The following is a 15,283-nucleotide window of genomic DNA, read 5'->3' on the forward strand; positions in this document are numbered from 1 at the left end:
AGCAGTTTTAGAGTGTTCCACGTGGATAGTGTGAGTAAGTGAAACAGTTGTAATGATAGGACAATTCACACAATACAAAACCCATAGCATTGTACAGTTTCTGAATATGGAGAGGTTAAGAGCAGTCACTGACAGAAGGGCAGCTTAGGAGGCATTTTTCATCCTCAAAGACACGTCAGTAACAAAGGTTAGGGACAGTGGAATGAATCCTGTGAGCATCACCTTAACAGAGGGGAAAGGCAGAGGGGTGTTAAATGGAAGTTGGGCTGGAAGAAGAAATTGATGTGAAGGAAACACGTATGAAAGGGGAGGCAGAAGAATTTTTTTTATATATAGAGGGTCTCAGAGGTACATGGACTGGAAGACACAGACTGGGAGGGCCATGGTGAAGGAAACAAAAGAAAAATTAGTTTCAGGAGCACTGCCAGGGGGTTGCTCAGCTCAGGTGGCACCACTGGCAGCCCTGACAGAACCACTGCACTACAGTACAGGCAGATGTGCAAATATATATGCAGATAACCAGTATGCCTTTGGGGTGGTGCATGACTATCTGATGCCATGGGCACAACGAGGATCTGTAACATCAACTGGGCCAGATATTCAGCACAGCCACCTAATACAACTGCTGGAAGCTGCAAGTCTGCCAGCACAGTAAAAGCTCACCAGAAAGGGGAGGGTAAGGAACACAGAGGAAATGAGTGGGCAAACATCAGTGCAAAGGCAGCACCACAGAGACAAGGGGAAATTGAAATTGTAAGAGCGCAGATAGAAATGACTCAAGCCAGTTTATTAAAATTACATGAAGAGGTGAAGACAGAAGAGAGGAGAAATGGAGCAGAAAGGGAGCAAAGGAGGAAACAGCTGGGAGCTGGACCCACGGGGAGGAAGGAATTGCAGTAGCCCCACCATGTATTGGGCAGATACTATCAAGTTATATTATGGGATGTGTAGTGTGTAGGCCTCCGTTAGTCTCGATAGACCATGGATTTGCATCTTGGCAAGTTTCCAAGGCACAAGCCTGGGCAAGGTTTTTTTTTAATGGAAGACTGGCAGTTGCCCAAGCTGCAAGTCTCCCCTCTCCACACCACCGATGTTGTCCAAGGGAAGGGCATCAGGACCCATACAGCTTGGCACCAGTGTCATCACAGAGCAATGTGTGGTTAAGTTCCTTGTCTAAGGACACACACGCAGCCTCAGCCAAAGCTTGAGCTAGCAACCGTCAGATCACTAGACGAATGCCTTAACCACTTGGCCGTGCGCCAACACTATTATGGGGTAATGCATCACAGAAGGCAGAGCATTATCACGACCCTGCAGCAGGGCTGGTGGTGGCCAGGGATGGGAGGGGATGTTGAGAAATTCTGCTGCCATTGAATCATTTGTGCCCCAGCAAAACTCTGTTAAGGGCATAAAAATACAGCTGGCAAACCAGCCATATTCGAGGGGACCCTGGGAAAACATCAAGATGGACTCACAGGCCCCTTGCCAAAGAGTGAGGGGAAAAGCTACCATCTTGTAATTATGGACTATTTCACCCAGAGGGTAGAAGCTTTCCCAACAAGGGATTGCACCATCAGGTGGGGAGCCCCGGTCCAGGTGGACCTGCATTAGGGAGCACATTTCACAGGGAAAGTGATGAAGGAAATATGCTGACCGTTAGGAATTCGACAACGGTTCCATGTACCTTACAACTCTCAGAGTTCAGGAATGGTAGAGAGATAGAACATAGAAACATAGAAAACCTACAGCACAATACAGGCCCTTTGGCCCACATGCCAAACATGTCCCTACCCTAGAAATTACTAGGCTTACCTACAGCCCTCTATTTTTCTAAGCTCCATGTACCTATCCAAAAGTCTCTTAAAAGACCCTATCGTATCCGCCTCCACCACCTTTGCCGGCAGTCCATTCCACACACTCACCACTCTGAGTTTTAAAAAAAACTTACCCCTGACAAGATGAACCAAACAATCAAGAACGTCTTAGCCAAAACTATAATGGAGACAGGAAAAACATAGGTTGATATAATACAAGGAATCCTGATGAGATTGCAAGCAACCCCAAACCACACACGGGGTCTCAGCCCCTGTGAATTATTGACAGGGGCAAGCATGGGGTAGTTACAGGTTGTGATGGGACTGGGATTTACAAAGCTAAAATGACACAGTGTGTGACAGACCTTTGAAACCAACTTAAAGTGTTGAAGGACTGGGAAAAACAGCAGAACATTGCTGATCAGAGAGAGATGGAGGGAAAGGAGATAGTCCTCGCACATCAGGGTGGACAAGTCATGGTGAGGGTGCTGCCTGAAAGGGCAGGGTTTGATCCCAGATGGATAGGACCACAGACGGTACTTTTAACAAGTGACATGTATCTGTGTGCAGACTTGGTGGGGCAGCCAGTGGAAATGCTGGACTCAGGTTAAACTGTAGGACTCACCTTCCTGTTGCTCCCACAGACAGAGTGGGGATTAAGTGTACCCAGAAACTGTGTAATTACAGAGAACCTAAGAGATAAACACCAGCCAGCCACTTCAGAACTGACCACAGTTGATGGAAACACACCCACAGCAAACACAAAGGCAGAAAACACCAAGAGCGTGAATAGCATGCTAAAAGTGTGATGGAAACAGTACTCTGTAATGAAAGCTAAAGGTAGCTGATTAGTTGACTAGCATAGAAAAATAATTAGGGGAAATTCTGAGGTAGGGTATTTTTGCTGCCCTATTTCAGTAGATCCTCAAGGATTGCCTTTCCTGGTACAAATTTATTTTTGTCCAGGAGTGTCGAAAAAAAGGTACTGTTGAGTAAATTTTAGGTCTAGCACATGCAGCAATTAACGAAACTGACTTCGGCCACTAGCCTTCAGATTTGAATACGCATTGTTGATTTAATTTAAAATGCAGCTCTGAACAATAAGTTCTTAAATGCCTTGAATGGACGGACCAGACAATGCTGATTAAAATTAATTTAGATGTCTGTGGTCTGGGCGCAAAACCGGAGGTGTGAAGTTTGTGTGCAGTCTCAAAGAAAGCATTGTAGACACATTGTAAATATGGAATTATCCTCTGATGTTTAGCACATAAAATATCAAGTAGCATGGGCCAGCCACACCTTTTAGACCAAAAGCATCTCCATATGTTGCCTGCTGTATTGAGTTTTGTCAAATAAAGCGTCTGCTTCAGATCTACCAATATTTTTCTCCAGTGACTTCATTCTCAGTACAACAGAGTACATGACAAATGCAAGTGAATGGGGCCGGTTTAGATGAGCACCTTGGTCAGCACATGTATTACTCTGTAGCTCCTGCAACTATTCTGTACACATGGGTATACAAAAATTAGAGAAACATTTAAAAACAATTAGGGTTATTCACCTGCATATAGCAATATTTGGATACGTTCCCTTATGGATTCATTGCTATTACTGGAGGCAGTGAGCAATGGAGTAGTACCATTGGGTGCTGGAACTACAAATGGGCCCACCAAAAACGCACAAGCCCCTCCAAAGTAGTTGAATAGCGAGGCAATGGCAGTGGCTGTAGCCCTCTCATCCGGTGCAAACCAGGTTGTTGAAAGAAATGGAGGTGCATTCACAACAACAGGACCAGCTAATCCATTCAGCAGCTGTCCTGTATGGATCAACCTAGAAATAGAATACACAAATTACAACAGAAATACTGTATATGCCAATGTCTACTGTACAGTATGCACAACCAAAGTCATTTTCAATATTAAGTTAATTTTAATTCACTTTCAAAATTGTGTACAAATGAGCAAAGGCAATTTTACAGTCAACTTCAGAACTTCTGCAGAATTCTGCAAACCCACAAGGTCTAAAAGGGACAAGCTATTAGATAGGTCTAGAATTTTATTCAAACTCTTGATGTTTGTATAGTCAAGGGCAAGTCCAATAAAGAAATGGTGTATTAGAGTAATATAGCTTATTTGTTGGAACAACCCCTGTATTGCTAACAAGCCAAATAGTTGATATAAAATTTTTGGAAACACATTGTTTTACACAATGTCAAGAACAGTTTTAAGATGTTTCAGTTATCCTTGGTTGGCAAGAACATTAACAACTTTATAATTCCCAGAAAAATGGCAACTCAGTAATGCTCTTGTAACCCTCTCACTGGGCTTGTATACAAACCTGGCTCCATTAGTTAACCCTGGTAACAGCTATGTAACTCTGTGGTGAGAAGGCCACCTTTCATAAGTAATATACGTCTAGGGTCGGTATGATTTGGGGTTCAACCAAACAGGAAATTTGCAATGTTCCGATTAAGGAACATTGATTATAGCGAATGCTGTGTAAATATTGCTCCATACAAATTTATTGTTCCCCAGAAAATTAACAGATTGTACACCAGCATAAAATTACATAAGGAAATATATTTACCAAAGTTTCAACTTCAACAGTCACAAAAAAAACCATTACAGTTAAACGAGTCCAATGTGCACATAAATGTTGGAGCTCATTTCCGGAGTAGTCAGCTATATTGCTTCACTCATGCACTGAACTCACATTCTGCATGAAGGACACTAGGCAGTTTGAACTTCCCTCAATGACCAACACGAACGAAATGGCTCTCTCTAAAGTATTGACACTTCCTCCTTGAAACCACTGATCTGCAAAAAGCACTTCTTACAACAGGGTCTGTCCTTCAAACAACATACTGCAGCATGTTCCCTTACCAGCTGCTCAGCAACTTCCCCTAAAAGACCCAAAACCAGACTACTGTCCTTCAGAAGTCTGATCCCACCCAGCTCTCCCAAATCTTCCACCGGGCAGAAGGTTACATTTGGCTGATACAACATTCCCAAGTTGGAAAACATGGCTCCTTATCTTATGTTAGTAAGTACTAACAGGACACAGTGCTTTTGCAGAAAAATGCAAAAATAAGAATGTCTCACAGCATAGCAGTAGAAATCTTAACCAAGGTGTTAGACATCAACAGATTGACAAATCAGTAGATTATTTCTGAATTGATTAAAAGAGCATAGTGCAACAACCAAAAAGGATATGCACTCAACCCCAGGTACCACTCCAGAGTCTCCTTTCAAAATAGAACAACAGACTTTTATAGCAAACAGAATATTTGAATAATAAGGTATTTTTATGCACATGAAGGTTTACAGCAGTGTAAATCCCATATACATTAACTTTTGGATAACAAAGTTAGCTTCAGCATGAGAGAAGGATGACAGATCCAGATTGAAATTACAAGTAGGGCAAGGGATTTGGCATGACAAAATGATCTGTGAAAAGCCATACTTCTCAAGTGAGGTTTGTCTAATTGCTGCCCACATCCTGGCAGCAGTAAAGATGCAAGTAACCAAGTACAGTTGTATAATAAAAGAGTACTTCCCGCTATACATTATCTCTTGATGATAAATTAATTAAATTAAGTAGTTGTATGGAAATACCTTAGGCTTAGGGACTTGGTCAGCCAAATGCTAAGAATTTACTGAGGAAAAACTCAGGCATAGTTCCCCTTTCCAGCAAACAGTGCCCATATGTCCAATAAAGACATACCTTAGGCATCCAAGGTACAGGCTCCAATAACCAAAACATTAAAAGATCCCAACTACACATAAAATGTTGCCAAGAACATTAAGCTTAGAACAAAAACTGAACTTAAACAATACTGTGCAGAAGTTTTAGACACAGGTTTAAAAAAATTCTGTAAAGTTAAGATGCTTTCAATAATAATGAGAAGCTTTTAAGTATCAAAAATTTTACTATAAAGAGCAGTAAACAGTAAAAATAAAAAATAAATTAAATCTATATTTGGTCTGACCACCCCTTCCCTTTAAAACACCATCAGTTCTCTAAGGTACAACACCCTGCAGTTTTATAAGAAAATAGGTTGTTCCAAGCGTCTTGGAGAACTTGCCACAGTTTTGCCGACTTCTCTCCAGGCAATCTCAGACAGCCTCAATAATACTGAGATCACACCATTTGTTGCAGAACTCCTTTTTGCTGAGAATAGTTCTATATGACCTTGGCCATTGTCCTGCTGCAGAATGAAGTTGGAAACAATCAGATGTCTCCCTGATTGTGTAATGGATGAGAATCTCCTTGTGCTTCTCAGCATTGAGGATTCCATTAATTCTGACTGGATCACCAACTCCATTTGTAGAAATGGAGCCACACACCTGCAGAGACAGCCTCCGCCGTGCTTCATTGTTGGCTGCAGACACTCATCCACATAGTCCTCACCAGCTCTTGTACAGACAAACTGCCTCATGTTTGAGCTAAAAATGTCAGTCCAGAGCACTTGCTGCCATTGTTCAGTACCTCAGTCCATATGTTTTGTGTATCTCTTGGCTTTGTTTCCATTGTGGAGTAATGGCTTTTTGACAGCAGCTCTTCCATGAAGAACACTTCTGACACAACTTCTCTGGGCGGCAGAGGGGTATCCTTGGGTTCCAGTGGTTTCTGTGATATCAGAGCTGATAGCAGTGCTGGAATTCTTCCCAGTTAGAAGGGACATTAGTTTGACGTATTATTTGACGTAGTTTGTCTGCGGCACTGTTTCTGTAGCTGACCATCTACATTTCTGGTCCTTAACCTTGCCAGTTTCTGCTTCTTCAGAAGAAGTTGGACAGCACATCTTGAAACTCCTGTCTGCCGCAAAATTTCTGCTTGGGACAGACATTGCTGATGCAGGATGACCACCTTGTGCCTTGTTGCTGTGCTCACTCTTGTCATGGTATAAGAATTGCTAACTTGAAATTAAACTGTTACATGTGCCACACCCTCACCATTTAGCGTGGTTGTCCTTTGCCCAGTTTGATTCCTTCTACACCGGTTTCTGTTTCAGTAAATCACTTTAGTTCATTCAACTCATTGTTATTGATCATTAGCACCTGTTTGTTAGTTTTGTTTAATCACGCACTGGGATATATACCAACAACATAATCAACTTTTTATTTGAAAAGTGGTCTATTACTTAACATGTTACTTTAACAAAATAGAAGAGTTTCTAACATTTAATGTTTTTGGAAAATGAATGTTTGAAAATCTAAAATGTGCTCTTTTCTACTGACACACTAATGCAGAAGACAAATAACTAAACATCTAAAACAAAATTTAAATAAAAAATCTATGGTGCCTAAGACTTTTGTACAGAACTGTATATACACTTTATTAATTATCAGAAGATGCTTGAAGAAATCTGGCTTGTGCACCATTATGACTGCTTTACATCGAACACAAAATAGAACAATTTATTTTTAGAGAACCAGACAGTCTTTGGAGTCTGAGTAAGGTTAGATAGTAAACTAGCAACAGCTGGAGCAAATATAGGAGAATGGCTTGGTTCCAATTTTAAACATGGCCCTATGAATACTTGTTTTGATTTAAACAAACAGAATGCATTAAAGAAACAATGTGCCTAATCATTTTTAAAATAATTTGAAGGAAAAAAAGAGAGTATCTTTAAAGCAGAGAATAACAACCAAACACACAGAGATCTTAGCATCCTATAGACCATGACTTGCAAAAGACCAGGAAGCAGCTACAACAAGCAATTAAGAAAGTCAAAGGAATACTATCATTTATTGATAAGAGGAATTGAAAACAAAAGGGGGGAGGTTATACCATGGCGACCCTCTTTCCCAGCGCACTCAAACCAGCTCACAAAGCGCCGGCACTGAGGCCGGTCCCAAAGAGGGCGCCAAGCCTGCTTCACCAGCAAGGGGAAAAACCCGCGCGTGGGACGGGACTGTGAATATGCGCCCCCTACCGCGAAGTTTGAATAAAGCCCTTTTGCAACTGCAGCTCACCGACTACGTGTCGTTATTTCAGCGCTGCATATAGCACACCACTACAATTGGTGACCCCGATGGCCCAAACGATATTTGGACCGGAGATGAACGACGCCGCATCTGTTCATGCAGTTTCGTTAAAACTGCCAAGCTTCTGGACGCTGCGACCTCACCTATGGTTCCAGCAAGCAGAAGCCCAATTCCACATTCGGCAGATAACCTCAGATGCCACACGTTACTACTGTGTGGTGAGCTCCCTCGACCAGAAGACAGCCGCCCAGGTTGAGGAGTTCATACAGTCGCCCCCGGAGGACGGCAAATACACAAAATTCAAAGCCCTGCTCATAAGGACTTTCGGACTCTCACAGCGCGAGCCAGCTGCCCGCTTACTGCACCTGGATGGTTTGGGAGACAGGCCACCGTCGGCTTTGATGAACGAGATGCTGTCCCTGGCCAGAGGGCACAAGCCCTGCCTCATGTTTGAGCAGGCGTTCCTGGAGCAGCTGCCCGAGGACATACGCCTGCTGCTGTCCGACGTGGATTTCAGCGACCCCCGGAAGGTGGCGGCCTGGGCAGACGTGCTGTGGAAAGCCAAGAAGGAGAGTGGGGCGTCCGTCGCACAGATCACCAGGCCACGCTCCCAGCAGCAGACCAGACCAGGCCCGGCTGCAGAGCCCACTAACCCCAGAGGCAGGGGTGAGGAGACCAACGAACAATGGTGCTTCTACCACCAGCGGTGGGGCTCAGAAGCCCACTGCTGTAGCCCGCCCTGCAAGTTCCCGGGAAACGCCAGGGCCAGCCGCCACTGATGGCTACGGCGGTTGGCCATCAGGATAGCCTCCTGTATTTCTGGGACAAGCAGTCGGGACGCCGCTTTTTGGTCGACATCGGAGCCGAGATCAGCATCTTACCTCCGACGAGTTACGACACCCGCAACAGAGAACCAGGTCCCACCTTAAGGGCCACGAACGGCAGCACAGTAAGGACCAACGGCACCCGTACGGTGCGGCTACAATTCAGCTCCAGCTGGTTCACGTGGGACTTCACACTGGCCGCCATAGTCCAACCGCTCCTGGGAGCGGATTTTTGGCGAGCTCACAGCCTACTGGTCGACCTGCCAAGGAAGAGACTGGTCCACGCCGAGACCTTTCAAACGTTCTCCCTGAGTGAAGCCCAGTTGCCGGCCCCACACCTAGACTCCATCACGCTGTCCGACAACAACTTCACCAGGGTCCTGGCAGATTTCCCATTGGTTCTGGCGCCGCAGTTCACGGCAGCCATGCCCAGACACGGCGTACGGCACCACATCCTGACACAAGGACCACCCCTCCACGCCCGTGCTTGAAGGCTTCCCCCGGACAAGCTCCAACTAGCGAAGGAGGAGTTCAAGAGGATGGAGGAATTGGGGATCATACGGCGGTCCGACAGCCCATGGGCCTCCCCCCTGCACATGGTGCCCAAAGCAACAGGGGGCTGGAGACCATGCGGCGACTACCGCAGGCTGAACGAGGCTACAACACTGGACTGCTACCCTGTGCTGCACATTCAGGACTTTGCAGCAAACCTGCACGGCGCACGGATCTTCTCCAAGGTAGACCTCGTCCGGGGATACCATCAAATCCCGATGCATCCAGACGACGTCCCCAAAACGGCACTCATCACCCCGTTCGGCCTTTTTGAGTTCCTCCGCATGCCGTTTGGCCTAAAGAATGCCGCACAGACGTTTCAGCAGTTAATGGACACAGTGGGATGCAACCTGGACTTCGCTTTCATCTATTTGGACGACATCCTCAGAGCCAGCAGTAGTCGTCAGGAGCATCTGTCCCACCTCCGTCAACTCTACGCCCGACTTAGTGAATACGGCCTAACAATCACCCTGGCCAAATGCCAGTTCAGGCTCGACACCATCAACTTCCTGGGCCACGGGATTATTAAAGACAGGGCAACCCCTCTGCCCACCAAGGTAGACGCAGTCCGCCATTTCCCCCAACCCAACACAGAGAGGTTAGAGAGACTGGGCTTGTACACGCTGGAATTAAGGAGATTGAGAGGGGATCTGATTGAAACATGTAAGATTATTAAGGGATTGGACAAGATAGAGGCAGGAAATATGTTCCAGATGCTGGGAGAGTCCAGTACCAGAGGGCATGGTTTGAGAATAAGGGGTAGGTCATTTAGGACAGAGTTAAGGAAAAACTTCTTCTCCCAGAGAGTTGTGGGGGTCTGGAATGCACTGCCTCGGAAGGTAGTGGAGGCCAATTCTCTGGATGCTTTCAAGAAGGAGCTAGATAGGTATCTTATGGATAGGGGAATCAAGGGATATGGGGACAAGGCAGGAACTGGGTATTGATAGGAATTGATCAGCCACGATCTCAAAATGGCGGTGCAGGCTCGAAGGGCCAAATGGTCTACTTCTGCACCTATTGTCTATTGTCTATAATCAAAGGCCTTCAGGAATTCGTGGGTATGGTGAATTTCTACCACCGCTTCCTCCCTTCAGCAGCCCAAATCATGTGCCCCCGTTCGCCCTGATGTTGGGTAAAGGCAAGGACATTACCTGGGACGAGGAGTCCGCCGCCGCTTTCATTAAAACCAAAGAAGCCTTGGCAAACGCCGCGATGCTAGTGCACCCCAGAACGGACGTCCCTACCACCCTCACAGTGGACGCATCTAACACGGCAGACGGTGGAGCGCTGGAACAACTCGGGGGTCGCTGGCAACCCCTGGCGTTTTTCAGCAAACACCTACGACCACCCGAGCTCAAATACAGTGCTTTCGACCGGGAACTGTTGGCGCTATACCTGGCAATCCAGCATTTCAGGTACTTCTTAGAAGGTAGGCCCTTCACCGCATTCATGGACCACAAACCGCTTACCTTTGCGTTCACAAAAGCATCCGACACCTGGTCGTCCCGCCAGCAGCGATATCTGCCCTACATCTCCGAATACACGACAGATGTCCTGCATGCCTCGGGAAAGGACATTGTCGTGGCAGACGCCCTCTCCAGACCTAACATCCAAGCCCTGTCCCAGGGGGTAGACTATGAAGTGCTGGCGGAGGCGCAGCAGGCAGACGAGGAGATCCCTAGTTACAGAACTGCAGTCTCCGGTTTGCAGCTCCAGGACCTCCCCGTAGGCCCAGGTGAGAGGACCCTACTCTGTGCCGTCACCACCGGCCAACCCCACCCCATCATCCCAGCAGCCTGGTGGTGGAACGTTTTCAACTCCATTCACAACTTAGCGCACCCCTCCATCAGGTCAACCGTCCGGATGGTAGCCAACAGGTTCGTTTGGCACGGAATCCGCAAGCAGGCCAAAACGTGCACACACTGCCAAACAGCCAAGGTGCAGCTGCACACCAAAGCCCTGCTGCAGCAATTCCACCCCACCCGCTGGTGTTTCGACCATATTCATGTAGATATTGTGGGCCCCCTGCCAGTGTCGCGAGGAGCGCGGCACCTCCTGACTATTGTGGACCGGTTCACAAGATGGCCAGAGGCAGTCCCGCTCACCGACACCACCTCCGAATCCTGCAGCTGAGCACTGATTGTAACCTGGGTATTTCACTTTGGTGTACCAGCCCACATTACCTCCAACAGAGGCGCCCAGTTCACCTCCAGCCTGTGGTCAGCTATGGCCAGCCTTTTGGGGACACAGCCACACCCCACAACTGCCTACCACCCACAGTTGAACAGACTAGTGGAGCATTTCCACCGTCACCTGAAGTCGGCTCTCATGGCCCGCCTCAAAGGGCCTAACTGGGTGGACGAGCTTCCCTGGGTCCTGCTCGGAATCCGCACGGCGCCCAAAGAGGATCTGCACACCTCGTCGGCCAAGTTGGTGTGCGGCGTACCCCTGGTCATCCCAGAAGAGTTCATACCAGCCCCAAGTGGGCAAGAGGAAGAACCCGCAGCAGTCCTGGACAGACTACGCGAGAGGCTCGGTAACCTGGCCCCCACACCCACTTCACAGCATGGGCAGAACCCGACCTGCATACCCAAAGACCTGCAAAACTGTAAGTTCGTTTTTGTATGATGGTGCAGACATTGGGCACCACTACAGCGGCCTTACGAGGGGCCGTTTACGGTGATCAGAAACAACAGGTCCACATTCATGCTGGACATTGGGGGGAAAGACTCAATCCGGCCCATGTGGACTTGGCGCAGCCGGTCGAGATTTAGGTACCACGGCGCAGAGGCAGACCTCCCAAACAGAGTCCAACCCAGACTGAGGACATTGGGGGGTGTATCGCCGGTTCTGGGGGGTTATGTGGTGACCCACTTCCCAGCGCACTCAAACCGGCTAACAAAGTGGCGCATGTCAGCATTGAGGCCGGTCCCAAAGAGGGCACCAAGCCTGCTTCACCAGCAAGGGGAAAAACCCGCGCGCGGGACGGTACTTAGAATATGCATCCCCTACAGCATTCCTGCCCGGGAAGGTCGGGAACAGGAAGGCTTTAAAGCGAGGCCGCGAAGTTTGAATAAACTTCTTTTGCAACTGCAGCTCACCGACTATGTGTCGTTATTTCAGCGCTGCATGTAGCACACCGCTAAAATACTTCAATTATATACTGGTAAGTCCACATATGGAATGCCATGTATAGCATTTAAGGAAGGTTGAGAATATAATGGAAGCAGTTTGGAGAATGTTTACTACATTAATAACCGTAATAGATAGGTGGTCTCATGGGGAAAGATTAGACAGGCTTGATTTGTATCTGCTGGTGTTCAGAAGAATAAGAGGACTTGACACAAAGGCACACCATTTGAAATTTGAAGAGATTTGGTATGTCACCAAAGACTGGCAATTTTCTACAGGTGTACCATGGAGAGCATTCTGATTGGTTACATCATCACCTGGTATGGAGGCTCCAATGCACTGGGATGAAAGAGGTTGCAGAGGGTTGTTGACTTAGCCAGCTCTATCAAGGACATCCTCCAAAGGTGATGATGCCTCAAGGAGGTGGCATCCATCATTAAGGACCCTCATTATTTGGGACAGACCCTCTCCTCAGAAATACCACCAAGGAGGAGGTAAAGGAGCCTGAGGAACCACACTCAACATTTTAAGGAGCAGCTTCTTCCCCTCTGCCATTAGATTTTTGAACAGTCCATGAACCTGTGAAAAGTACCTCACTATTACACTTTTGCACTATTTATTTATTTTACTTTTTATTGTAACTTATAGTCATTTTTTTGAATTGCACTGGACTGCTGCCACAAGAACAACTTCGACATATGTGAGTGATAACCTGATTCTGATTGGGACACGAGAGATCCTGAAGTGACTCAAAAGGGTGGAACTGGTGGAAGATCAGAATCAGAATCTGGTTTATTATCACCGGCATGTGACGTGAACTTTGTTAATATAGCAGCAGCAGTTCAATGCAATACACGGAATATCGAAGAAAAAACTAAATAAAATAATAATAAATAAATCAATTACAGTATACGCATATTGAATAGATTAAAAATCGTCAAAAATCAAATATATATTAAAAAAGTGAGGTGTATTCAAGGGTTCAATTTCCATTCAGGAATCGGATGGCAGAGGGGAGAAAGTTGCACCTGAATTGCTGAGTGTGTGCCTTCAGGCTTCAGTACCTCCTACCTGATGGTAACAGTGAGAAAAGGGCATGCCCTGGGTGCTGGAGGTCCTTAATAATGGACACTATCTTTCTGAGACACAGCTCCTTGAAGATTACCTGGATGAAGAAGTGGAGGTAAACACAAAGTACACTGCAGATGCTGTGATCAAATCAACGCGTACAAACAAGCTGGATGAACTCAGCAGGTCTGGCAGCATCCGTTCAAATGAGCAGTCAACGTTTTGGGCCGAGACCCTTCATTAGGACTGAAGGAGGAGGGAGCAGGGGCCCCATAAAGACGGTGGGGGGGAGGGGGAAGGTGCAGGTGAAAAATCAGAGGAAAGATCAAGGGGTGGGGGAGGGGAAGCAGGAAGGGGATAGGCAGGAGAGGTGAAGGAGGAATGTAAGGGGAAAGCACTATGGGTAGTAGAAGGTGGCAGAATCATGAGAGGTGATAGGCAGTTAGAAGAGGAGGCAGAGTGAAAGTGGGATGGGGGAAGGAAGAGGGATGGAATTACCGGAAGTTGGAGAATTTGATGTTCATACCAAGGGGCTCCCAGGATGAGGCTTTCCATTCCAGGACATCTCAAATGTCCTCTTTCTTTTAGAATCGTGGTTTCTCTTCTGCCATCATCAATGATGCCCTCACCCACATCTCCTCCATTTCCCACACTTCAGCCCTCACCCCATCCTCCCGTCACCACAACAGGGACCGTGTTCCCCTTGTCCTCACCTACCACCCCACCAGCCTCCGGATCCAGCATATTATCCTCCTCAACTTCTGCCACCTTCAACAGGACCCCACCACTAAGCACATCTTTCCCTCTCCACCCCTCTCTGCTTTCCGCAGGGATCGTTCCCTCCGCGACTGCCTGGTCCACATGTCCCTCCCCAAAGATCCCCCAGCCGGTACTTATCCCTGCAAGTGTAAGTGCTACACCTGTACCTACACCTCCTCTCTTACCACCATTCAGGGCCCCAAACAATCCTTCCAGGTGAGGCAACACTACACTTGTGAATCTATTGGGGTAATCTATTGCATCTGGTGCTCCTGGTGCGGCCTCCTCTACATCGGCGAGACCCGATGCAGATTGGGGGAACCACTTCATCGAGCACCTCCGCTCTGTCCACCACAACAGACAGGATCTCCCAGTTGCCACCCACTTCAAATCTCCTTCACATTCCCATTCAGATATGTCCATACCTGGCCTCCTCTACTGCCATAATGAGGCCAAACTCAGGTTGGAGGAGCAACACCTCATATACCGTCTGGGTAGTCTCCAGCCCCTTGGTATGAACATTGAATTCTCCAACTTCCGATAATTCCATCCCTTTCCCTTCCCCCATCCCACTTACACTCTGCCTCTTCTTCTAACTGCCTATCACCATAACCATATAACCATATAACAATCACAGCACGGAAACAGGCCATTCCGGCCCTCCTAGTCCATGCCGAAATCTTAATCTCACCTAGTCCCACCTACCCGCACTCAGCCCATAACCCTCCACTCCTTTCCTGTCCATATACCTATCCAATTTTACCTTAAATGACTCAACTGAACTGGCCTCTACTACTTCTACAGGAAGCTCATTCCACACAGCTATCACTCTCTGAGTAAAGAAATACCCCCTTGTGTTTCCCTTAAACTTTTGCCCCCTAACTCTCAAATCATGTCCTCTCGTTTGAATCTCCCCTACTCTCAATGGAAACAGCCTATTCATGTCAACTCTATCTATCCCTCTCAACATTTTAAATACCTCGATCAAATCCCCCCTCAACCTTCTACGCTCCAATGAATAGAGACCTAACTTGTTCAACCTTTCTCTGTAACTTAAGTGCTGAAACCCAGGTAACATCCTAGTAAATCGTCTCTGCACTCTCTCTAATTTATTGATATCTTTCCTATAATTCGGTGACCAGAA

General features: G+C 46.9%; 1 protein-coding gene across 2 annotated transcripts in view; it reads right to left on the reverse strand.

Annotated features, from left to right (window-relative positions):
• Window positions 1-15,283, reverse strand: part of slc49a4 (solute carrier family 49 member 4) — a 148,585-nt gene that overhangs the window by 65,795 nt on the left and 67,507 nt on the right. For both annotated transcript variants that reach the window (XM_073046136.1, XM_073046137.1), the window contains exon 3: window positions 3,376-3,644. In XM_073046136.1, the coding sequence (XP_072902237.1) occupies window positions 3,376-3,644 (269 nt within the window). The remainder of the gene's footprint in view (window positions 1-3,375; window positions 3,645-15,283) is intronic.

Source organism: Hemitrygon akajei, chromosome 5, assembly GCF_048418815.1.
Source record: "Hemitrygon akajei chromosome 5, sHemAka1.3, whole genome shotgun sequence".
Classification (NCBI taxonomy): domain Eukaryota; kingdom Metazoa; phylum Chordata; class Chondrichthyes; order Myliobatiformes; family Dasyatidae; genus Hemitrygon; species Hemitrygon akajei.